We start from the raw sequence: 26,511 nt of genomic DNA on the forward strand, positions 1-26,511 counted from the left end.
AGATGCATGTCTTTTTAGTTATCTCTGCCCTCCCCTGCACCTTGGGCTCAGTCCCACCCAGATCCCTGGATACCCAATCATCATTCTGAGAACCAGTATTCACAACAGATGCAGAATCTTCCTAAGGAATGAGCGAGCAAGGAAATCGCATAAGAGTGCTGGAACATGTACTATAGAGCAGGAACACTCTTACATTGTTAGTGAAATTTTAGCTTTGCAGATTTCATACTAGTAAACACAAAATTAATTGCAATGTGCAATAGATGGGAATGTGAAGAGCTTGGTTGTGACTTTAGTCTTGACATCAATTTTCCCTGTGACCCTGGGCGAGTTATTCAGTTACACTGAGTTTCTGTTTAACCGCTGCTTGTCCATTGTACTATGAGAGTGAAGAGCTGAGACTTGCAAGGTGTGTACGGAAAAAAAAATCCTGCCACAAAGCCCTCCAGGAAATAAGAGAACAAAACACAAGCCTTGGGCCTGGAGAAATGGCTCAGAGGTTGAGTAAGCTCACTGTTCTTGCAGATAAGTTTGGTTCCTAACACCCACATATTCAGCTTCAGGGCATCTGACCTCCTTGTCTGACCTTGGCAGGTACCTGCACTCACATGCACATAGTCCCACAAAGGAACATATACATACTTAAAAATAAAATAAACCTTAATAAATAAATTTTGCAAGCCCTTGAGTATATGGGTTCCACTTATCATTTCTAATGGTGAAGATACTTTTCAGCTACTGACTACAAAGTCCATTCCTCTTCCTCTCCACCCTGAGAGGTTAGACTCCCGACGCCTAGATCACCCGTGGTTATCAATGAACTGTCCCCTCCAGGTTCTACTCATCCATTCCTTCAAGCTACATTACTACTGACACCTGGGCCAAACCAAGCTGTCCTGTGTACTGGCAGCACCACACAGTCTCTGCCTCAAATTAGGTCACTACGCGGCTGGCCAAATCAATTCAGCACATTGAAAGGAATCCATTGTTAATTATTTCTTCTGCCTGTCCTCTTCCTGGTCATTGAACTACCATTTTTACTGGCAGCCAAGCTCAAAACCCCGTGGTTATCTCGGTTTCTATCTTTTCCAGCTACAGTATCTACCCAATCACTAAGCAAACTCTGTCTCTTCATGAATAATAACCAGTTTGAGTCCCTTGCTGTCTACCTAATCTAGAGTCACCATGTTCTACTCTACCTATGAAATCACACCACATAAATCTCTCTCTGCATAAAAGACCTGAGGTTCCTCATCTGACTTGGACAACTTTTTTACCTCTCAGAGGCTCTCCAGGCCTCCCTCTACTCAAGGCTAAAGATGAACAATCCCATGCTAGAGCTCATGGTCATATAAACTGACCTCGTAGCACATCACCTTACACACACGAAGGATCTCTGCTGAAGCTGGCTAAAAACTCACGGTCTCCCTCCGCTGCCGTTTACACAGAGGAAGTCTCTGACCTACCACTTCTACACTTCGTGTTTCACACTTTGTTTTCTTTTCCATTTTAAGCATAGAAGGCAGGAGAAGGGAAAGGGAGGAAGGAGGAGGAAAAGGAAGAGGAGAAGGAAAAGAGAAAATGTAATTTCCAAATCTAAATCCATAGGTCTTATTTTGCTTTTCATTAGGTCCTGGAAAGAACTTGGCACAGTGGGGTCTTGGGTGAACACTGAACACTGGCTACCATGATGGCATTTTCCAGCTATAGTATCTACCCAATCACTAAGCAAATTCAGTCTCTTCATGAATAATAACCAGTCTGATTCCCTTGCTGTCTACCTAATCTAGACACTACCTAATCCTTCCCTCACACCACCCTCCTCCTAAAACCCCTTTCCTCAGCTACATCCACTAGAATCTGCACTGGTACTCAAAGGCAGTGCTCAAATTCTATGTTCTTGGTGGTCATTGCTAGGTGCCCAGTTTCAGGCTGCCCATAACCCTCCAGGTGATTTTCTGTCTTTCCCTTAGCATGTGAAGAATGCTGGGGGCAAGCGCTTTGTCATGAGCAGCACACTCTCCATGAACCAGAGTTCAACAATACAATATAAAATCATTTTTCTTTCTTGTTAAGTATATCATGAAATGAGATAGCAGGAAAAGATACATACTTGTCTATTAGAAGACAATCACCAAGCACTTACAACACACCAGAACATGACTGCTGCCCAGCTAATCTGAGTGCAGTAAGAATGCTAGATCAGCTCTGATCACTCCTGCTGAGGCCACTGAGAGAGATCAGAGAATTCTCAGGCAAAAAATAAAAACCTGCTACACTAGCTCTCCGAAACAAAGTGGACTTCATCCAAGGGAGCTATGGATGGGGTGTAAGCTGCAGTGTAGACTGGAGGTTAGGGGTGAGCTGTGGTGTAGACTGGAGGTTAGGGGTGAGCTGCGGGGTAGACTGGAGGTTAGGGTTGATCTGCAGTGGAGACTGGAGGTTAGGGGTGATCTGCGGTGTAGACTGGAGGTTAGGGGTGATCTGCGGTGTAGACTGGAGGTTAGGGGTGATCTGCGGTGTAGACTGGAGGTTAAGGGTGAGCTGCGGGGTAGACTGGAGGTTAGGGTTGATCTGCAGTGGAGACTGGAGGTTAGGGGTGAGCTGCGGTGTAGACTGGAGGTTAGGGGTGAGCTGCGGTGTAGACTGGAGGTTAGGGGTGAGCTGCGGTGTAGACAGGAGGTTAGGGGTGATCTGCGGTGTAGACTGGAGGTTAGGGGTGATCTGCAGTATAGACTGGAGGTTAGGGGTGATCTGCAGTGTAGACTGGAGGTTAGGGGTGAGCTGCGGTGTAGACTGGAGGTTAGGGGTGAGCTGCGGTGTAGACAGGAGGTTAGGGGTGATCTGCGGTGTAGACTGGAGGTTAGGGGTGAGCTGCGGTATAGACTGGAGGTTAGGGGTGATCTGCAGTGTAGACTGGAGGTTAGGGGTGATCTGCAGTGTAGACTGGAGGTTAGGGGTGAGCTGCGGTGTAGACTGGAGGTTAGGGGTGAGCTGCGGTATAGACTGGAGGTTAGGGGTGATCTGCGGTGTAGACTGGAGGTTAGGGGTGATCTGCAGTGCAGACTGGAGGTTAGGGGTGAGCTGCGGTGTAGACTGGAGGTTAGGGGTGAGCTGCAGTGTAGACTGGAGGTTAGGGGTGAGCTGCGGTGTAGACTGGAGGTTAGGGGTGAGCTGCGGTGTAGACTGGAGGTTAGGGGTGAGCTGCGGTGTAGACTGGAGGTTAGGGGTGATCTGCGGTGTAGACTGGAGGTTAGGGGTGAGCTGCGGTGTAGACTGGAGGTTAGGGGTGAGCTGCGGTGTAGACTGGAGGTTAGGGGTGATCTGCGGTGTAGACTGGAGGTTAGGGGTGAGCTGCGGTATAGACTGGAGGTTAGGGGTGATCTGCGGTGTAGACTGGAGGTTAGGGGTGATCTGCAGTGCAGACTGGAGGTTAGGGGTGAGCTGCGGTGTAGACTGGAGGTTAGGGGTGATCTGCAGTGCAGACTGGAGGTTAGGGGTGAGCTGCGGTGCAGACAGGAGCATGAGCTACATTGCACACTGAACTGACAGCCGATCAACGACCCATTGCAGGCTCTGGTTTCCACTACACGGGCACATCATCAGTCCATCAGGTGACAAACAGTGAGGGAATGACCAGAGCAAGCATCTGGGGTTGAACTGAGCATTTACGATGATTCTTAATTTTTTCAGAGAAGTACAACCGAGGTGGCCATCTTCTTACCCAAAGTTCCTTTTTCGTCTTTGTTAGACACAGAGAACAAGACTACTCAAGCACTACTCTGACCTGTCAAGGTTCTCACACCATAACCACAACATACGTTGCATCATGTTTCCACAAGGAAAATACTTTGGATTCTATCTTCTAAAAACATTAGCTCTTCTTTAGGACTTCAGTTGTGACACTGAAACTCTAGTAATGTTTCACATAGTTGCTTATATGCCACTAGGTAGCAAGATGTATTCCTGTGTATTTAATTGAAACCCAAAGGATGGCTCTATAGCGATACAGATCATTAATGAGGAAAGCTGCTGATACTTACACTCCCTTTAGACTTCCTCGATCCAACCATGGGAGGTAGAGAAGAAGCTTTCTGACTGTGGAAACAAATTGCAGTTTGGACATGTGAACGTTAGTTACAAATAATATATGATGCCCACAGCAAGCATTCTAACCTGCTGCCTCTACCCAGAAGCCCTTGTCGGTTGACACTTGTGGTTAGTTCCATAAAACCTCAAAATTCCATTCCAAATCATTTCTAATGGTTTCCTGAATATTATCTGACCCAATGCTTATAAAAAAAAACTTTTAATAAAAGTTTTTATAACACTTTGAATGTAATTGGCCCCCATAATATTGCTATTAGGAGGTGTGGCTTTGTTGGAAGTAGGTGTGGCCTTGTTGGAGGAAGTGTGCTACTGTGGGGGCGGGTTTTGAGGTCTCTTTCTTAAGATTCACTCAATATGACAGTCACATCACTTCCTGTTACCTATAAGCTGTAGAAATCTCAGCTACTACTCCAGCACCATATCTGTCTGCCCACCACCAAATTCTTTTCTTATTTATTTTTTTCTTTCTTTATTTATCTATTAAAGATTTCTGCCTCCTCCCTGCCACCGCCTCCCATTTCCCTCCCCCTCCCCCAATCAAGTCCCCCTCCCTCATCAGCTCGAAGAGCAATCAGGGTTCCCTGACCTGTGGGAAGTCCAAGGACCACCCACCTCCATCCAGGTCTAGAAAGGTGAGCATCCAAACTGCCTAGGCTCCCCCAAAATTCTACTATGATGATAATGGACTGAACCTCTGAACTGTAAGCCAACAACAATTGTTTTCCTTTCTAAGAGTTGCTATGGTCATGGTGTCTCTTCACAACAACAGAAACCCTAAGTCAGGCAAACAGTTTTAATTTAAATTCCCAAATTTTCTACTTGTAGGTCAAAAACCATTTTTAAGCTAAGTAACAATAGTGCCAGATTGAGTCAAAAGCAGCAAATTTGTTGAGCATGGTTCCACCTAATCTAGAAATAGAGTCTCAGGTATCAAGTTCAAAGCTAGCCCAGGTTACAAATACTCTCTCAAAAATAATAATTATAATAATGGCTTATAAAAGTAATGTCTACTGTGTCCACTTGTGGTGGGAAAGAATGAAAAGCATTGGCACTTATATTCAGAGAGTTTTTAACAGGTTAATCATTACCACATAATAACAATTTTTTATCGTAAGTTTCAGATGTCTGTGCCATTGGGCAAGAATCCATCTCGTAATAAGTCTCTAAAAATAGAATATGTATAACAGTAAACCTTATTTATGTTTATGAGAAAGACTCGGAGTGAGTCACAGTTTTTACATTAGTACCACGTGCCCAGTGCTGCTCAGCAGAAGTTGTTAAAGGCCTGGGTCATCAGCAGCCAGTCCGTTGGCACACAACTCTACTGTTCATGAAGGCCTGGGCACCTGTCCAGGCCCAGCAGTCCTAACTTCCCATTCTGCTACTCACTAAAAGCCTCCGTTAACCCCCATCAGCCTCGCAAATACAAATGAATAGGGTGACGTCCCCCTCTGCCTCTGCAAAGGACAGTCATGAAGAGGCAATTCTGAGGGCCTGTACGGAACACCAGAGATGGATCCCCAGCACCCACCTAGAAAGCTCCAGAACCATGGCTCAAGGCTCTGCAGTACAGATGCTGGGATGGATATACATGACATCCTCACAAAGGGTGTTTCCAAGGGAAAATCAAACATAGCGCATCACAAATAGCTACAGCATAAGCCTTGCAGAGGAGATGGCTCAGTGGGAAAAGGACTTGCTACAGAAGTGTGGAGACTAGAATTTGAGTCTCCAATACCCATGAAAATACTCAGAGGGCACAGAGACTGCCTTGTAATGTCAGGGCTCAAGAGACAGAGATAATGGATCCCTGAAACAAGCTGCCTTAAATTGAATCAGCAAGCTGTGGTTTAAGTGAGAGACCCTGTCTCAAATAATAAAGTTGGGAACAGCCAGAAAGACACTTGACATTAACATTTGACCTTCGTGTGCATACATACAAATAAACACATACACATAAGTCTGAAAGTTTGGCACTGACTCTGTACTCAGCCTCGCTATCGGTTTGTGTAAGGGCAACTACACTGCTTTCCTATCTAACGGTTTCTAAAGGGGATGGAGGGCAGATATGGCCACGCATGCTTATCTTCCCAGAACTCAGAGGTGGAGGCAGAAACAGTAGGAGTTCAAGGCTAGCCTGGGCTGCACAGCAGGTTAGAGGCCAGTCTAGGCTATGAGAGACCCTGTCTCGAAAAGATAAGCAAATAAAATTTATAATGAGTGTAAACAACTGTAAGTTTCTCTCCAAACCAACTGAAAAACTCATGTGTTCTGGCTTCACTGCTAGACTCTAAAATGCCCATGAGATTTATACAGAGGGCACATGCTCTATTATCTTCTTCACAATCATGGAGCTTTGGTAGGGAATCTTTCACAAATTCCAACAGTATGTTTTATGCAACAATTCTCAGTCATGAATGCTATCTATTCTAACTGATGAATAAGACTATTGGTTACAGAAAACACTCTTTTCTTTGTATTTGAGAGAGGTTAGTCTTGAACTCACTACATAGTTGAGGATTATCTTAACCTCTTGATCCTCCTGCCTCCACCTCTGTGCTTGGAATATCGTGTGTGCCATCACACCTACTATCAATGATGCACTTACATTTATATATTTCAAATAGATGGAACACATGGCATAATGGCCTTTCTTCCCCCACTGCCCACTCTTAATCCCCCTCCCTTTACACTGACATTGCTCCAGTGCTACTTCAAAGAGTGGGAATGAGTGAGCAAAGACAAGGACTTACCCATATGGCCTTCTCATTGCTGATTTGTCAAAAAGCAATTCAGTGTAAGGTAGTCTCTTAAACTTATCTCTGCCAACGGCCACATAAAACTGCCCGTTCTCCAGTTCAGCTCCACTCTCAACCAGTTTTCCTTCTAGAGTATAAAGCCTGTCAAAATACCAATGCCAATGATTAGAATTTCCACAACCATTTGGAGAGGTGCTTAAGAATGCCAACTAAACAGGACACTCCATTCTTGACTTGGTTCATCTGTTACTCTTCCAATTACTGACTGTGAAGCCAAGAGATACAACACGAACCTCCCATCATACCAGAGATCTGGGCACTATCTGGATCAACAGGACCATCAATAAGCCTGGAAGTCCAGCACAGAAATCCCTTCTGATACCACAGGAAGATGTTAGAGGGAAAAGGGGAAAGTTACTGGTTTAGACTGTACTTCTTTTCATTTGTTATTATTTAGGGGGAGGGCATGTGTGCCATGGTTAAGTGTGGATGGAAGTCAGAAGACAACATTCAGGAACTGGTTCTCTCTGTCCAAGAATCACAGTTCTTCAGGCTTATGCAGCAAAGAAGTCTCTACACCCACTAAGCTATCTCACTAGCCCCAGAATGTAGTGTTTAAATGAAGTTGAGCTTCCGTGGAAGACAGATTGATGTGTTTATCGACACTGTTTCCATGTATTTTCCTGGTATACTTATAGGCCAACAAGTTTCCTGCCACATTCTCTATTAAGGATAGCCTCTGGCCAAGGTACTACAGCCAAACAAACAGAACTGGGTAAGAAAAAAAGACGGTGAGAGGGAAGAAGGGCAGGGGCAAGCCAGCACTAATGGTGCAGAACTGCATAGCATGCATGCTTGTGTCTCCTTTTTAGCCATGCCTAAGCACGAGAGTGAGCATGACCCTCCCAGAGCTGTGGGGTTCATGGAGCCTCCTTTACTGTAAAACTGCTGCTGTAACTGCAATTAATATGTCACTTATTGTAAGAACACTGATTTCTTTACTAGATGGTTTAAATTATCTATGGAATTCTTTTAAACAGAGGAAAGTAGGCCGCTAGATAACTAAACCAGAAAGATAATGTAATTTTAAAGATTATAAACAAGCGCTAGTAGTTGCTAGGGTTTCAACATAATGTGTTACAAAAACTTTCAAATGCCTTATATTAAAAATGTTGAATAACAATAATAAAATCCTTCTTTCACTAGAAAAGCTGAAGCAGAAACATCATGAGTTCAAGGCTAACCTGGGCTACATAGTGAGTTGCAGACTAGCTAGCCAGGACTACAGACTTTGTATCAGAGAAGAAAAAAAGGGGGGTCCATTGATCTATCAGCTGGCCATGAAGAACACTAAAAATATTAACAAAAGCCCTGGAAAGTATTAGTTCTCCATTAGCATGCAGATGTTAACATTTTTCTATAATGTGGTATTTCCAACTCTATAAATATAAGTTGGAACACAACCCCGATTTCTGCTTAGCCTACTTCATCGAGTCCACCAATCTGAAACAAAGGCACTGTGGCCAGCCAGTTCTCCATCAGGGAAGCTGTCCCGTCCATCAAAGCGTACCCAATGGTACCCCAGACTCTCCCCTGCCTATTGTAGACTGATCAGAAGTACCCTAGAGTCTCCCCTGTCTATTATAGATGCCCAGAAGCACCCCAGTCCCTCTCCACTAGATGGAGGAATGCTGTTCACAGGCCCAATTGTGCTCACCAGAACTGGCTCCAGATACAGATGCAAGTCCCCTGGAATTAAAATCACATGTGGCTGAAAACCACTGGCCAAGAGCCAGACAGCCAGACATTCTTCACCCTCTTTCCTCCAAATAGATCCAAATCAAATGTTACACTAGAAATGAAAAGATCTGGACTCCAAGATCTCCCAGCCAAGAGCTGGCTTGTTTAATAGGCAGGTAGATAGAGCTACTGTGTAAATTCTAACCTGTGATTTTATCATTCTTCTTCAATATAACTTTTGTTGATGACCTATTTCCTTCTGTTGTCTCAAAGCACAGGAATCATGAAAAGGGAGTTTTATCTGTGGATGCTATCAGCAAATTAATATGCTGATATATAACAGAAAGATGTATTCTACTATTATGCCCTACTATTAAATAAGATATGTTCTACTGTTAAATAAATATACTGATGAATAACACAAAGAGTTATCAGTGTTCTATGAAGAGAGAGTGGGCTCTCCCAAGTGAGCAGCACCAAGTCTACCATTGAATTAATCATTAAATTTCTCAATTGAATATATTAGCTCACACCTGAGATCATAGCACTCAGGAGACAGATACAGGAGAATTGCCAAGAGTTTGAGGGTACCGAGTAAGTTACAGATAAACCAAGGCTATAAAGTGAGACCTTGTTTCAAGAAAAAAATTAATTTCTCTAAATTATTCGTGTGTATGGGGAACATGTATTTTTATTTCTGTTAGTGCTTGCGTATCTACTCTTTTCCACCTAAGAATTTGTTCAATTATAAGAAAAGATACATTTAGACAAGAGATGGTCTGTATATATCTTTGTATACTTTATATTATTTGTTGGGAAAGTCAGAATGTATACAGATGTCAAAAGAGAAGCCTATATATTTTTAAAACTATGCATAATTAGTGATGTTGATTTCTCTACTAAAATCAAAATAAACCAGAAAATGGCTAAGGTTTAAATAAAAGTTATAAGCACAAGATGAAACAACATAAAATTATTTTTATAATCCCAGAGTCAGGAAGATTAGAGCTAGTGATAAAATTAGTGAACACAAAGAAAGACTGAAAACTCAAGATGTTTATATACAAACCAAATAAAGAAAATGCAAACTGGAAACACATTTGAAACTTACACACAAACACACACACACACACACACACACACACACACACACACACACAAAAGGCCAACTTCTCTAATACACAATGTGTGATTGAAAACCAATAAGACAAATGTGCAAGGATCATGATAAATCATGCAAAATGGAATATAAACACATATTGTTTATTTAGAAATTAGCTAAGAGCATCAGCTCCAGACTGCCTGCTAGGCTTGCCATGCTACCCAGTGTCTGCTTAATCTTGGACATGTAACTTTCCTCTCTGGGTCTCATATGTCATGTCTTTCAAAAGAGAATAACACTATTTAATTCATAAGAATGCTGAGCTAATTCATTTAAAATGTAAAGTGATTATAAAAATACCTAGAATGGAAGGGGAAATCATACAGTACTGTATATCAAATAAATAAAAATCAAGAAACAATGAAACTTGCGTGTGTGGGTGAAATATACGTGTGATGCTATGAGCATGTGGAGTGGTAGACTTGCCATAGGCAACCTTGAAGTAAAGGTCAGAGGGGGTCGTGTGGTATCCTGATCTACCTGTCACTCTTCATCTTATTCCTCTGAAACAGGGTCTCTAATTGAGTCTGGAGCTAATATGGCTGACATCCAGCAAGCCCCAGAAACCCCTTGTCTCTGCCTCCTGAGTACATATTTTGTGTGTGTCTATAACCCTAACACTGAGGGACAAGGACAGAGCCAGGAGGACCAACAGGGCTTTCTGGAAGCCAGTGTAGCTCTGGGTTCAAGAAAGGCTCTTAGCAAAGTGGAAATCACGGTACACAGCATCCTTCTCTGATCCCTGTGTTACAAATACACACAAGAAATGGGGGGAAGGAGGGATAGTAGGAAAGGAGGAGAGAGGGAGAGAAGAGGGAGGGGAAACCAGCAGTGCATATACTTGTACAAGCATAGAATATTTATAGTTCTGTTTTCTAGGGTACAAAAACTACTCAGGAAAGGGATAGTGGATCTGAATGGGAGAAATACTTTAAATTTACACTTTCTGCACTACTTGAATTTTTGTCATATGCTAAGCATTATTTTAAATTGAAACAATTTATACTTATATTTTCAGTGATGATAAAACTATTAAGATAATATATAAATAAGCATTCAACTGAAGGACATGATATGCAGTCATTTGGGAATTTAGTTCAAGCAGTAGCTGTGCTTTGGTAAGTGTGTGTGTGTGTGTGTGTGTGTGTGTGTGTGTGTGTGTGTGTGAATGGGCACGCATGTATGGTGTGCATGCACCAAACAGACAAGAACGTGTGCATGGTGCATCAGGAGGAATGAGAAGGAGGTAGGTACTGAGAGAACTGCTTGGATTTGGGGACACATGTGAGTGTGTAGGTGTGTGTCCATATACATGCACTATATATATGCTTTTAATGTGTTCTGTTATTTGTAATCTTCCATCAGAAAAAAAAAAGATATAAATTAGCTTGCCTAAAGGGATCATTTCAGGGCCAGTGAGAGACTTCAGTGAGTAAAGGCGCTTGCCAGAAGCCTAACAACCTGAGTTTAAACCCCAAGACCCACATGGTGGAAGGAGAGAAGTGACTTCCAAAGGTTGTCTTCTGGCCTCCATATGTACTCACACACAGACACACACACACACACACACAAACAAACATAAATAAGTAAATAAATGTAGTAAAAATAATACCCTAAGTAATAACTTCATAGGTTATACTATGCTTTAAATGTTCATTTAAATTTCACTAAAAATGCTTTTGGTTTTAATTTTGGAGTATCTCACTTATCCTCCCTCACCTGTCTCCTCCTGAAGCTCATCTCCTCTTTCTAGCATCAGACATTTTTGCCTGAGACAAACAGTTTAAACCCCTGAATAAACAGTCTTGCCTCCCTGGAGAAAGAACAATCAACTAACAATCAAGAAGCTGGTAGGGGCCAAGAAGTCCCTTTCTCTTAGCGTAGAATGATGCTTGTTTATTACTCTGCACTAAAATAGCAAAAGCAGTTTAAATCTCTTGATGTCTTCCAACATGCCACAGACTGATAGAAACAAACCCCATTAAAGTGCCATTATATATCATAGTCTTCATATAAAGAAACTGAGGCGCATTAAGTTTAACAGGGTCAGCCTAACTTCAAATCTAGGAATCAGTGACTGCAGAGCCCATGGGAACATCTTCGAGGATTCCCAAACCATCCCCGCTGTGGGAAGTGCTACGACACACCTGTGGACAGCCCCACTCCGAAGAGTTATTTTTTCTGTGACCATCTGTAGTACGTGATCCCACTGATTTAAAGCTTTTCTAGGGATGAGGAGTCGAGAAGCTGGGCTTATGAGGTCTCCATTTGCAATCAAGCTGTGGAAGAAAAGGAAAAACAGACAACGCATCTGAAAACTGTTATACTCATAACATTCAAATTCCAACCCCCAAGGAAAGCACATAGTCAATTAATTCTACCCTGAAATATAAAGGGCTTCAACTTACAAAATGGTGCAAGGCTCATGCAGTGATTTCCTGAAACGGGCAGACACATTGATCCTGCTGTGGATGACTGGCTTCACCTTCAAAAGCAAAGCAAAAGGGAAAAAGTCACCAGCTTTCTAAAGGATAAACAGGATGGTACTCGTGCTGAAATAAGGTAACACCACCTTGTTCTGACTCCATTTGGTGTTTGTGTAGACAGTTCTCAGTCCTCTACCCCACTCTGCACAATGTCAGGTCTGCCTTTGCAACACATTTGAGATTTCCGTGGCCTTCACCATTGTCCAGATATATTCATAATTAAAAGAAACTAAAATAACTAGTAAGAAAGGCAAAAATATTGACATGCTATATCTAAAATAATTACTATGCTCTGCCAGGAATGAAAGTTTCCAGGTTATTCTGGGACTCTAATCTAATTTTGATATAAATCTTGATCTTTGTGGGGTTTGTCTTTAAAAACTCTACATCCTTCAGCTTGGGCACTAACAGACTCTTCAGAGACATGAAGCCACTCTTAGTGTGGCTTACTGATGGACCTTTATTGATAAAGGGAATAAAATCTTTTAATTGGCTTAGTCAGCAGAGTTGTAAATAATTATTTCACATGGATCATTTCAAGGCCTCTGTTAAAGCCTTGCTCTCTTTCCACTTGGACACACACTCCAGATTCACCCTTCACCAATAATTAGACACCATCAAAGAAGCTCTCCAAAAATTAAAGGAAAAAAATTCTACATTAAGTGCTAGGCACACTTATTACAATCTATGCCAAAGATACAAACAAATCAAAGCAACTCGTTAAACAATGCTTCTAGAAAAGTACAATCAAATAATCCTATAAAATCTCGACTTTGGAAGAGCTCTCTCCTGCAACTGCAGGGCTGTTTCTTGCCATCTCTCCTCCCATTGTTGGCACACCTGCTCCCAGCTCCTGAAGCCCCACCTTGATCTGTGAAGAAAACTTTTCCGCTTCGCCTCATCCTGTGTTCATCACGGGCACTCTATCACTACCCTGGCCCCTCAGCTCTTATAACCAGGGGACTCTGATTGCCCCCTCTCTTTTTTACAAAAGATCTCTATCCTAAGCTCCCTTCAAACTCACTAGGTAGCCACGGACGACCTTGAACTTCTTATCCTCCTGTCTCCAACTCCCAGGTGCTGGGATTACAGGCATGACTCATCATGCCCAGTTTATGTAGTACTGAAAACCAAACCCAGGGCTAGGCAAGCACTCTACTGACCTGCATCCCCTGCCCTCCCCATCTGCTTTTGCCTCTGGAGAGTAGGGTGCAGTTAAAGCCACATATCCCTGCGGAAAACACACACGAAAGGGCTTTTATCACCACCCTAGAACTTAGAAATGCTCTGCCAACCTTCCACTCACTTATTATGACAATGATTAGTTTCTATCTTTATAATGAGTAATTCAAGGCCTTGCTTACATCTCATGACACACACACACTAAGCCAATAGAAATAAAGGTCTTTACTTCCCTTTCTTCCACAGCCCAGCTCTCCCACATCTCCAACGCTTTCTCCTTTTCCATCCACCTCAGAAGACCTTTGTCCCCTTGAAAGACTGTGCTCCATCTTAATTTTGTCGCCAGCCTTCTCCACTTGCTCCACTAATGCTGAGAGTCTCCATCTGGAGTCTGTAATTTTTTTTTTCCCTTTGCCTTACACCCTTCTCAAGTGCAGTCCCCCACTTTCCATCCTTCGTGTGACACCAACTCCCATCCTGTCTTCTCTTCAGTATTCTACTATATGGTTTCCATCTGTACTACTGGGACCCCAACTCTCCATCACGGGTGTCATCAGCCCTTGTCTCCTGGCAAAGCTCTGTCCCCTTAAGCTGCGTGCTTTCACCTAAATAGCTTGCCACTGTCCCTAAGGCGTGCTCTATGTCTACTTGTGCTTTTGCTCACTTCATCCCTCTGCCTAAAATATCCTCCCCATTTCTGCAACTGAAATTTTACTTCCTCCTCAAGGCTTGACTGCACTATGCCCCCATCATTTGCCTTTCTCCTCAGGCAGTGGCTGCAGCTGCTGCTGCAGTACCAATGACAGCACTTACAGTTTGGGGGTGAGGGCCTCCATTATACTAATGTGCTTTCTAGTGCTATTAGAAACATCACGGCCAAAAGCAATTTCCAAAAATATATATTTATCCACACAATCAAACAGGAGAACTTGGAATTTTGTGAAATAGAGGATACATAGTTTTTTTAGATGGATGATGCTTATGACAAGATCAAATTGACCTGAAGAGTCTCTTCCTTTGCTTAGCTCATACACTTCATAAAAACCTGGAGTTAACACACAAGCAGTACTATCTGAGACAGGGCTGGGGCTTAAGCAGTCCTTAGAAAACAGCAAATCTTCATAGCCTGCTTGCTTGCTCTTTGGTCCCTGCCAGCTAAGTGTGAATGAATCTGCACCCAGGTGAGGGACAGGCCTTCCTGCTGTGTCTCTCAGAGTCCCTTTCTCCCACAACCCCCACCACAACTGTACTTCCTTCCTGAAGGCTCAGATGGCAGCTGCTGGGGTGTCCATGGTTCTCTGCTGCCCTGTCTTGTCTTTCCCATAGCACTTATTGTCACCTAAGTGTGTCGTATCGACTTGGTTTGCAATCACCAATTCCTGTTGCTTTACTTGCTCTCGGTGTAACTCAGTAATGCAGTCAACACACACTACATCAGTTGACACATTTTCAGTCTGTATAGGTCTTACCACACACTCCTTGGTAGTTTGAAACCTTGTTGAATTAAAGATAAAGATAAGTAAGTTATATAAATTATTTTAAAGTTCTCGTCTAAATTATTTCACTTTAGTAATTTAGAGAAATAAATATATACATTATAACTCTAACTTCTGAATATAAAAGTTGGTAGTTGAAAAAAATCACAGCATTAGTACGAATAGCCATTATTTTATACATGGTTATTTTCAGCATGGCAAAGATCTCCACCAAGGTTTCATGATTAACCATCTAAATTGAAGACTAATCTTAATTACATTTAACCCCAGTGATACTAACTAAATCTGCATTGTCATTTTCCAACAGACCAATAAAAGTATCTGAAAAATAAAGTAATGTATCTGAATTTAAAAATCAATAAAAAAAAACACTGATTAAATCAATTTTTAAATAATTATCTTTTTGTTCTTGTTTTGAGACAGGTTTTTATGTTGCCTAGGCTTATCCTCATATTTGCTATATAGCCAAGACTGACCTTGAACTACTGATCTGCCTACCTCTACCTTCCAAGTGCTGGAGTAACAGGAGCATGCCACCATATCCAGCATATCATGCATGCTTCTAATTAGCATTTTCTATAACATCATATCTAAATTCAAGATAAACCAAATCAACTGGAGTGGGGGCTTTCCAGAGCTCTGACTGGGAGGAGTGTTGGTCAAGTGCTCATCTATATTATGACCCTGGTAATGGGAGATAATGGTAAATGAGAGTTCTTATAATTTTATCAATCCTCTTATAAGCACACGCTTCCCCTTGGCCTTTGGCACAGACAGTATTTAGCATGAGAATGATGTGAAGTGTCTTCACACTGAGTCTGAAGGTGTGCACATCAGGGCTAGAGGCTAAGGAGCTCCCACTCCCACCTTGTGAAGCAGGGTAGATCACACAGGTGAGCAGGCTGAGCAGGTTCAGCGTGTAACCTGTACCTGAGACCAAGTCAAATACACTGGCACCACTTGTTGGTTTGGGGAATGAATATTCTTGTAGAACAAAGTAGAACAGCAGTCGTGAGAGACTAGTAAGGATATGGCTGGGGATGGAAGGAGTGGGAAGAAATTCAGTAACAACACACAATTAGGGAGGAGAAGCTAGAGCTGGACTCTATAGTACAACTATAGCTTAGTGGAAGATGTCCCCCATAGGCTCACATGTCGCCACCCAAGGACTAAAAGAAGACAAAATTCCTAACACACTGAGAAGTGGGTTAGTTGAATCAGAGAGAGACAGGCGTATGATACTGACCAAGTTCTCATTTCTGCCCGTAAGTAAAAGATACATGGAAGAGAATAGATGGTGGCAGATAAATGATAGGAAGGGAGGGAGAGAAAAGAGGGAGGGAAAAGAGGAAGGGAGGGAGGGAGGAAAAGTACATGATAAATAGGTAGTTGGGTGATAGAGATAGCTAGATGAAAAGTAGGTAGATTAGATAGACAGACAGATAGAAAGATGATAAATAGATGGATAGGTAGATAGATAGATAGATAGATAGATAGATAGATAGATAGATAGATAGATAAGCAAAGAAGGCAGTTTAAAGTATATAGATAATAGAAATAGAAGATAGCTAAATAATATATGATTGATGAATAGATAATAGATGGATAACATGATAGATAGATAGATAGATAGATAGATAGATAGATAGATAGATAGATAGATAGATAGATAGACAAATGAATTAGATGTACAGGTTAAGTCGATAATATATCTGTTAATCAATCAATCAATAGATTTAGTGATATTTTAGTTATGTTTTATAAATAAAGCTTGCCTGACAACCAGAAGGTAAAACTAAGCCACCCGAATCCAGGCAGTAGTATCACACATCTTGATCCCAGGATTTGGGAGACAGAGGCAAATGGATCTCTATGAATTCAAGGCCACCCTGGGCTACACTAGATCAATGCAGAAACAGTTCTAGGTTGTGGTGGCTCACACCTTTAATCCCAGTACTAAAGAGTCACATGCCTTTAATCTAGAGAGGAATGTAAGGTGGAATGAGACAGAAACTTGCTCTCTTTTCAGTCGGAGAATTTCTTAGAAGTAAGAGCTCCCTAGTGGCTTGACTGCTTTGTTTTTCTGATCTTCAGGTTAAAACCCCAATATCTGTCTCTTGGTTTTTACTATTCGTACTACAAATAGATGTAGAGGAGTTTGAATGATTCTGCTAAGTCAGCCAAAGAACTGCCTGGGGAAGGAATTAAGTACCACAGTGAGTTGCACATACTTGCTGCTCCCTGGAGCTGTTACCTGGCACTTGCCACCTTTCCGATCTTGTACCAAGAAAAGCAAAGTCAGCCTACAAACCCAAGGGGACAAAGTTGCAGAATGGACCCTCACAGTCAGTAAGTGCTTACCTCCTGTAGAAACTCCTTGCACTGTTTAAGGGCACAGATTTCAATAACTTTCTAAAATGCCAGATTTTATGATAGTCCATAAAACAGTCTATTTAGAGAAACTAATGTACTAATGTTAACCATTTGCCAAGTGTAGGCCAAAATGCACTAGGTTTCTGCTTTCTTTCTGATAGATGTTTAAAGAAAATGGGATCTCAAAAGTTTTTGAGGAAACTTTGTTACTTTGAAAAATCACCCAGCATCAAAGAGGGGACAAAGTTCTTTGCAAAATATTTAATCATTTCTCACCCTTTTTGATAAGGGATCCAAAAAAATTAAAGACCCAATAGTAGGAAATCATTTACCTAAGAATCAACATTACAGACATATCCAAGTATAAATAGTCCTAAAGAGATTTTTTTTAATCATTCAGGGGCTGGGCATGGTGGCATAAGCCTTTACTTCCAGCATTCTGGAGAGGCAGGTGGATCTCTGTGAGTCCAAGGCCAGCCTGGTCTACAGAGTGAATTCCAGGACAGCCAGGGCTACACAGTGAGACCTAGAAAAATTAAAAGCATCCAGGGTGTAACGCAATAGCAGAGTTTGTCTGGGACACATAAGACACAAGGCTTTGTCCTGACAACCACTTCTGAAAAGAAAAGTAGAGGTTGTCATCATTCATTATCCCAATAGCACTGCTTTGAATGGAATAAAGAACGGCTAAAAGTAAGTGGTACGGTGAGCACACATTCCACAGGACAGAGCTGCTCTGCTGCTGACCACGGGCTGATAAGTGGCTTTGGAAAGGGCCTCTATCACAAGATAGATATTTCATTCTGCAAACAGTTCCTAAACTTAACAGATAAACCATCCATCACAGAAATGCTCAGAGTGCACAACCTGAAAAGGACACCTGAAAAGAAAAGACTACAATAAGAATGGAAGACTGAGCGCAGCCTTTCCCAGAGGATGCTCTATGAGAAAAATGGAAGAAACAGGCTTATTCCTGCTTTGACATTTCATTATAGGAGACAGTTGCTTCTGCCAAAACAAGGAAAGCTGAAAGGCATTTTTAAAAGCACATTAGAGAGTTTACGTTTCAAAGAAATCTAGATAACGTGAATTCTAGAGAGAATGGGGTTCTAAGTGAGACGGAATCTAGAGCTGCTTGCACCTCCAGGATGACAAACCTTCTGTAGTGAGTCAGCCAGAGGCCGGGTTGGCATTGTCGAGAAGACTAGGACGTGCTAAGTCCTCACCACCAACAAAGTCTTCTTCACCGGGAGCTGTCTTCAGTGTGCAGAAGTATAACAGAGCTAGGAGCAAGGTGAAGAAGCAGAGACAGAAACCCCATGGCACAGAGGGTTAGAGGTGGGGCTAGGTAATAGATTCTCCAGTGGCATCTAGGGCTAACAGTTGGAACAACTGTCAAGAGACATCTCTGAATCTCATGAGGATTAATTCCCAGGCCCTGAGAGAAGTCCTAATTTTACCCTTGTAACGTTTGAAAGCATTGGTTTAGAGAAGGCAGCCTGTACTGAAACCAGCTGTGGGCTGTGAAAAGACCAGCCCCTTTCCCTGGCATCCCACAGAGGAGGCTGGAATAAGTTCTTCTTAGGAAAAGTATTTCCTACTTTCAGCTCCTACACATAAAAAAATGCTTTACAATGTGACCTCTATACAACAAACACAGCAAAACAATTCAAATAAAGAAGAAAACAGAGTCTACTGTCAGAGGGAAAAACAAATCAAGCCAGACATTGCCATGATATTGAGATGGGCAAATAAGGTTTTTACTGTTATAAATACATTAAACAGCTTGGGGACAAAGGGTTAAGCATATCAAATGGAGAGGTCTAGATCATAAATTCAAACTCCAAAAAGAAACAAATAAAAATTCTAGAAGCAAAAACAGAATATCTGAAATGAAGAACTTATTACATAGACCTACCCACCTAGGCATAGCAGAATATACCTGAGAAAACAACTTTTGAAAGAGAAAACAAAGGTTCCAAGAGATTTCTCTGCTGGTAACCGTGCTTGTTGCACAAACCTGGCAGCCTCTGTTTGATCTCTGAACTCACATGATTAGAAGAGGAGAACCAACTCCATGTCACTACCAGAACACGTGTGCATGCACACACACATACCACACACACACACATCAATAAATAAATGCAAAAAAGAATTAAGTTAGTTCCATTAATGTTATATAAAATAAAAAGTGAAATAAAGACATTTCTGAGCGCGTGTGCACACACACACACACAGAGACACACACAAAAAGCCAAAGCCAAAAGAATTGATAACAGAGCCACACTTAAAAAAATATACGATGGAAGTTTCCAGACAGATAATGGAAATATTTAGAAACAAAGAAGCCTGGGTGTACATGAAAGCATAGAGAACACTGGAAAGAAATGTACCAGCTATTTCAAAGCTGTTAAAAAAGTAACAACTGTAATGTTTATTTTTTAAAACAATGTTTTAAAGCAAAATAATGACTCATAAAGTTGCTCAATACATTACTAGAAGCAAGTTATTTAATGTGAATGCAAAGGTATGAGTGAAGGTAGATGGAATTACACTATTGTAAAGTTCTTTGGGGTCTGAGAGAATATTATTTAAAAGCAAACTAAAATTAAGGATATATGTTACAAGCACTAAAGTAATTATTCATATCTCAAATATCATAACTAAATATCCATTATAGAGATAAAAATTAAATATTTAAAATGTCTGATGTACCTAGAGAAAGCAGGAAAGAACAACATGAAGCAAACAAAAGCAAATGATGGACTCAGATCCAATTGTGCCTATACCTCACTAAATATGAATAAATTACAAACTTCAAGTAAAGGCAGAATCAAAGAGACAGCATAAGAAAATAACACTCAACTGCACATCATTAACAAAAAGCCCAGTTTAGGTATAAAGACAGGAACAGACTGGAAAGCACACTGCCTGGATGTTAACCGAGTCCATCCAAATGCTTCCATCAATGACAGAATAGGGGATATATCAGGACCATTTTCTCAACTAATTCTCATAGATAATAATATATTCTCTTCTAAAGTCAGGTATTTCTTTTTAAAGATTGATTGTATTTCTATATTGTGTACATATGCACATGTGTGTCTATGGCTATGTACGTGTATGAGTACAGATGCCCACAAGAGTCCACAGAGGGCACTAACCCCTTGGAGCTGGCATGAAAGTTGTAAGCCATCTACTATGAGTGCTGGGAACCAAACTCAGTTTGTCTGCAAGAGTGGAGTGTGCCCTTAGTCACTGAGTCATAACTCAGCCCCGGGGCTGAGTATTTCTTAAAGAATACCATATTCAACAATCTATTTGATATAGTAAAGATGTTTTTTCTTGTACTACTGTGCTCTTTAAGACTTCAGAAAATAAAATCAAATATTAGCATTTCAGAAGACTACAACACCAAGTTGTTTTATCTCATGACCTTCTATGTGTCAAAGGAAATATATATATATATATATATATGAATATTGACTAAAGAATCTAGCAATATGCTGTCTATGAACCACTTTTTTTCTTTCTTCTTTCTTTTTCAAGACAAGGTTTCTCTGTGTAACAGCCCTGGCTGTTCTGAAACTCACTCTGTAGACCAGCCTGGCCTTGAACTCACAGAGCTCCTGCCTCTGCCTCCTGAGTGCTGGGATTAAAGCATGTGTCACCACTGAAGCACTTTTATAATGCCCATTGTGTTTTCTAAGCTGATTCCTCCTCCTCTGGACTCATAAAGGTCAGCATCCCCTCTCTAGGGTTCCATCCTGCCCTGTTTTCTTCTTAACCTGAACATCCTCCTGGACAAGTTTATCAAACCCACTGCTATTGAACACAATTTTGCCACTGCCAACCAAGTTTCTATCTGTTGTTCAGATCTTTCTCCTGACACTGCATGTGTTTACCCCACTAGAAGAGTCCATTTCTTCACCCTAAATGGAGATATAGAAAAATCTATTTGTACCTAAGCTCTCTCTGAGTTCCTGCAGCATAAAAGTTTATTTTGTCTCACTTGGTATTCAAAGATAATTTGCACTTTTTTTCAAAACTGTTAAAAAGCAATGCACGGCTGAACAGTCACCAAAAAATTTCAAAGAAGGATCCCATGGCTTCTCCTTCCTCAACATTGCTTCATCTGTTCCCACTCTATGCCTCCCACCCATCACACACACACACACACACACCAATGCCCAGCCTCAGGACCTCGCAAATCCTCCCACACTGCATCCAGAACAGGTGAGCACAATTTCTGCCTTTAGTGCCTTTCCTCGCTCACCCACCCATTTCTGAATTACTCTCCCTTCAGTGCAGGTCCAACCATGTGATATCCCTCAGAGAAGGCCACCACCTTCGATGACAGCCTTGGACTCAGATGTTCTGTCTGGCCACACCCCAGCATGCAGCAGCCTTCTTCCTGACATTCAGTCAGCTGGATAGACTTCCTCCTTCAGAAACTATAGATCATTCTCCTCGGGAATCTCCTGTGCATCTTCCATGAATGCACCATATCCTTCTCCTGTTACAGATAACTACTGGGCTGCATCTCTCTTCCTTTGGCTTTCCTAGTAAGAACCCTCATATATAACCCACTGGTGTCACTTTAGACAGATAACACTTCAATTAAACAATAATTAGGATGAGTTTTTGAGCACAAATCATGCTCAGAATTCAACCACTTTGTCCCTTTTGCTTTTCATGATCTCTTTATAGGGCAACCACTTACGTCTTTAAAGTTTACAACTTTAACTATAAAATACTTTTAATTACACTCACATTTATTACTAAAATGGACTTTAACATTAGCATTGTTCTATTTTTATTTTTATTACATCTTATTATTTATTTCAGGGCAGAGATGTACATGTGCCACAGTAGGTGTGTGAAGGTCAGAGGACAACTTTTGGGAGTTTTCTCATCCTACCATGTGGGTCCCAGGGATTGAATTCAGGCTGTCAGACTTGGTAGCAAGTGCCTTTACCCACTGAGCCATTTCACCAGCCCTATGGTTAACATTATTCTAAAATTACAATGAGCCTCTTCACACTTCAGTAGGCAAACAAGGAGTCACATAAGGCCCCTTGTGATTCTCCATCCAGGTGTCTTAGTGCACCTTGCAGCCTGCTGGGGTGTCAGTAAAAAACTATCCACTAGCAGTCAGAACCAACACATATTGCCAGTCATTTAACTGAGATCTTCACTGGGTTATGTGAAAATGAATACATGCACATATTCTATATGTTAACATATATAGGCCATGCTTATTCAATGATCTCAAATCCACTGAAGTTCCTCTCTCTTCAGCTACTATTGTCAAATATACTTGATATGATCTCATAAATATAATTTTTTTGAACATAAATAGAATGAAAATTGAAGCTTACAGAAATTCCAGATCCTGAGTACGGTGGCAGAGTCTAGTCCCTGACTGAATATTTTACAGTTGAACTATAATGGCTTTTTTAAATTCCAACCAACCTAACTTCAGTAAGAACCTAGTCATCGAAGGTGTTGCTAATTACAACGAGCAGGGTGCTCAGAACATCCCCGGGAGGCTCCAATTAGTCTCTGAGCTGATGAAACACCTCAGCACTGCCCAAGCCCTACACAGGTCCCTGCATTGTACCAGCACAGGCACCAATTCCCAGAAGAAGCAGGGTTCATCTGTCAGGGTGGTTTATCATCTCTTACTCAGAGAGTTGTTGTCCAGCCAAATATGCTCACTATCCAATGGGTTTATATATCTGTCTTTAGCTACTGTCTAAATAGAGTTCTTCCTTTTCCTGGAGCAGGAAAACAATTCAAACCAAACCAACGAATGATTCATCTGTCCAAAGCACAGCAGGGACAAAAATTCATATTTAACTTAAGAGTGACCCAAACAAGGCTGGAGTGATAGCTTACTGAGGACCTGAGATGGATCCCCAGAACCTCATGGGGAAAAATCCAGGGGTGGTGTGTACATCTATAGCCCCAGTGCTGGAGAGGCAGAGGCAGGAGGATCCCTAGAGCTTGCCAGCCAACCAGCCACACCTATATGGTGAGTACCAAGTGTGAGAAACTCTATCTCATAAAAAAAAAGAGGACCAACAAGATGTCTTCGGAGAGCAAAAAGTGTGTTCCATACAAGACCCAAGACCTAAATTTGATCCCTGGAACACACAGTGAAAGAGCACGCACATACACATGCATGCACACAATCCAAAAGATAAAATACTTATCACAGAAATTAATTCCTTGCTTGGAAAAACTCTTAAGCATATGTGTATACTAAACAAATGCTCATATTACCAAGTCTTCAACCAATTTTGACCCAATTAAATCTATTTCCCAACATGTCTAATGATTGTAAGTCATTTACAGTAAAATTTCTCTTAACTACACTCTGTGGGTTTTGAAAGATCACATTAACCCCGGGAACTCCTCATGTGCAATTTTAAAGCTCTGGCTGATTACCTTATTCTACAAATGATTAATTTGGTGGGCACTTTGCCTTATAGAGAAACCAGACAGTACTTTAATACTGTCAAGGTATTTATAAGTAAGTTTGTGTGGGGTCCCCTAATGCTATGCTGAAGAGAACAATATGACCGCTACAAAGTTAAAAAATAACCAATTAACCCAAGAGAACTCTCAGAAGTTACGGGAACTGCCGCTAACCAAGCATTAAAAAGGGATGCCTTTTTAGGCTGTACCTTTTATTTGCATGTTCCTTCTTACTAACCAATCCTGCTATCTCACCATTGTTGGCTTCTGATTTGTTTTGTTTTCCCAAATGGGATTTAGGTTACCAAACAATCTGGGCCGTAGAATATACATTTCCACTAAGAATACAGATTATCCAACACAGTATAGAGAACAATGCCAGATGAAAGTAGGCAGGACAGGAGAGAGACATGTAGATTAGGGAGTTGTCTTCCACCTCCATGGAAACCAGGGGTCCTGTGCAACATGTGTGTACACAACCTGCGTTCAGACGTAGAGCAATACTAAGAATGCTGTTCACCCATGGATAGATGCCCAAGAGGGGACGCTACCATTGTGAGGCAGCCCTGGCTTCAGGCTTTATGCTGAGGATTCCACAAGGAGGAGATGACACATACGCACACCACTACCACCATCACTTCCCCGCTTGGAACATTAGAGTGGCAATATGGATGTAAAGAATGAACATGCAGCCTCCCATGGGAGCCCTGAGCTGGGACTCATTTCAAGCCCTAAAATGTCACCTCTTCACCACACTCCTGAGTACACTGCTTCATCACCTGAGTGGCTTTACATGATCAGATGTAGGATGTAAGTCATGCATTTCATTTCCATATCCCTAAAATAACTTTAAGTTCTTGCTTTCTCCAAAGATATTAAAATGCAAATGACCTTGAGCAAAAAGAAAAGCCTTGAAATTTAAATGATTAAAAATATGACGTTGCCTCAATGTGTGGGTGTACCCCTCGCGGTCCTGAGTTCCATGCTCGTGCTCTCTCTCTTTCTGCTCCTGATTTGGACCTTGAGATTTCAGTCCTGTGCTCCAATTTGGGTCTCTGTCTCTGTCTCCTTTCATCGCATGCTGAAGGTTAATATTCAGGAGGATGCCTATATGTTTTTCTTTGGGTTCTCCTTATTTAGCTTCTCTAGGATCACTAATTATAAGCTCAATGTCCTTGGTTTATGGCTAGAAACCAAATATGAGTGAGTACATCCCATGTTCCTCTTTTTGGGTCTGGCTTACCTCACTCAGGATAGTGTTTTCTATTTCCATCCATTTGTATGCAAAATTCAAGAAGTCCTTATTTTTTATTGCTGAGTAGTACTCTAATATGTATAAATTCCATACTTTCTTCATCCATTCTTCCATTGAAGGGCATCTAGGTTGTTTCCAGGTTCTGGCTATCACAAACAATGCTGCCATGAACATTGTAGAGCATATACTTTTGTTGTATGATAAGGCCTCTCTTGGGTATATTCCCAAGAGTGGTAGGAACTCACCAAGGCCAGCTGGCCTGGGTCTGGAAAAGCCTGGGATAAAACCGGACTCTCTGAACATAGCGGACAATGAGGACTACTGAGAACTCAAGAACAATGGCAATGGGTTTCTGATCCTACTGCATGTACTGGCTTTGTGGGAGCCTAGGCAGTTTGGCTGCTCAACTTACTAGACCTAGATGGAGGTGGGGGTTCCTTGGACTTCCCACAGGCCAGGGAACCCTGATTGCTTTTCGGGCTGGGGGGAGACTTAATTGGGGGAGGGAAATGGGAGGCGGTGGCGGGGAAGAGACAGAAATCTTTAATAAATAAATAAATTTAAAAAAAAAAATATGACGTTGCTAGCCCTGAGTATCAAATAACTACTATGGCAACGTAAAATCTCTGATTATAATAAAACATTATGTAAACAGATGGACTCAGATCCAGGTATCCTTCCATAACTTGAGAAAAATGACATTGATGTAGAAATATGAGGGAGAAAATATGAATTACTACAATAACAAGTTTTCTATAAAATCATCTACAAACTCACTTTCAGTTGTTTCCTATATATTCCATCTGTAGCCATATACTGCACAGGGCAAACAGGATAGGAAGTAAGTTTGTGTTGACAAGCATCGTTGAAAAGACATGAAACCCAAGAAGAAAAGCTCCCTGGCCTGATTCAGTGTTATATAATGTGCAGTCAAGCCTAGGGTGCCTCCTCAACTTCTCTAAGTAGCTGAGACACATATTCTGCCCTTAACCAAAACCACTAAATGTGCAATTGATACTATAGAACTGAGACTTTTCAAAAGAAATGTATATTCCCTAAAAACAAAATATAATGCTTTAAGTTTGTTTCTGATTTAGATTAATCCAATCTGACTCTAAGACCCCTTTTCCTAAATTTTTACATCAGCAATGTTTCTCTGATAGAAGCCCTGGTGCAGACCCGGTGAGATGGTTCTACAGGTGCTGGCCACTAAGCCTGAAGGACAGAGTCTCGTCCCCAGGACCCACATGTGGAAGGAAAGAATGTCCCCCATGTTATCCTCCCCCCTATACATGCCCACAAATGCCCACACAAGCTAACTAACTAACAGTTAGCTGAGCATAGTGGCGCATGCCTTTAATCCTACCATCCAAGAGGCAAAGGCAGGGAGATCTCTGAGTCTGAGGCCAGCCTAGCCTACATAGCAAGTTTCAGGATAGCCAGGACTACAAAAGAAAACCTTGTC

The 26,511-nt window shown here is 41.6% G+C and overlaps 1 protein-coding gene across 2 annotated transcripts in view; it reads right to left on the reverse strand.

Annotated features, from left to right (window-relative positions):
- Dcdc2 (doublecortin domain containing 2) overlaps positions 1-26,511 on the reverse strand; it is a 192,779-nt gene that overhangs the window by 100,251 nt on the left and 66,017 nt on the right. For both annotated transcript variants that reach the window (XM_075970005.1, XM_075970006.1), the window contains exons 4-7: positions 12,180-12,256; positions 11,919-12,050; positions 6,864-7,010; positions 4,044-4,098 (exon numbers count right to left, since the gene is read on the reverse strand). In XM_075970005.1, the coding sequence (XP_075826120.1) occupies positions 4,044-4,098; positions 6,864-7,010; positions 11,919-12,050; positions 12,180-12,256 (411 nt within the window). The remainder of the gene's footprint in view (positions 1-4,043; positions 4,099-6,863; positions 7,011-11,918; positions 12,051-12,179; positions 12,257-26,511) is intronic.

The sequence above is a fragment of the Microtus pennsylvanicus genome, chromosome 4 (assembly GCF_037038515.1).
Source record: "Microtus pennsylvanicus isolate mMicPen1 chromosome 4, mMicPen1.hap1, whole genome shotgun sequence".
In the NCBI taxonomy this organism is placed as follows: domain Eukaryota; kingdom Metazoa; phylum Chordata; class Mammalia; order Rodentia; family Cricetidae; genus Microtus; species Microtus pennsylvanicus.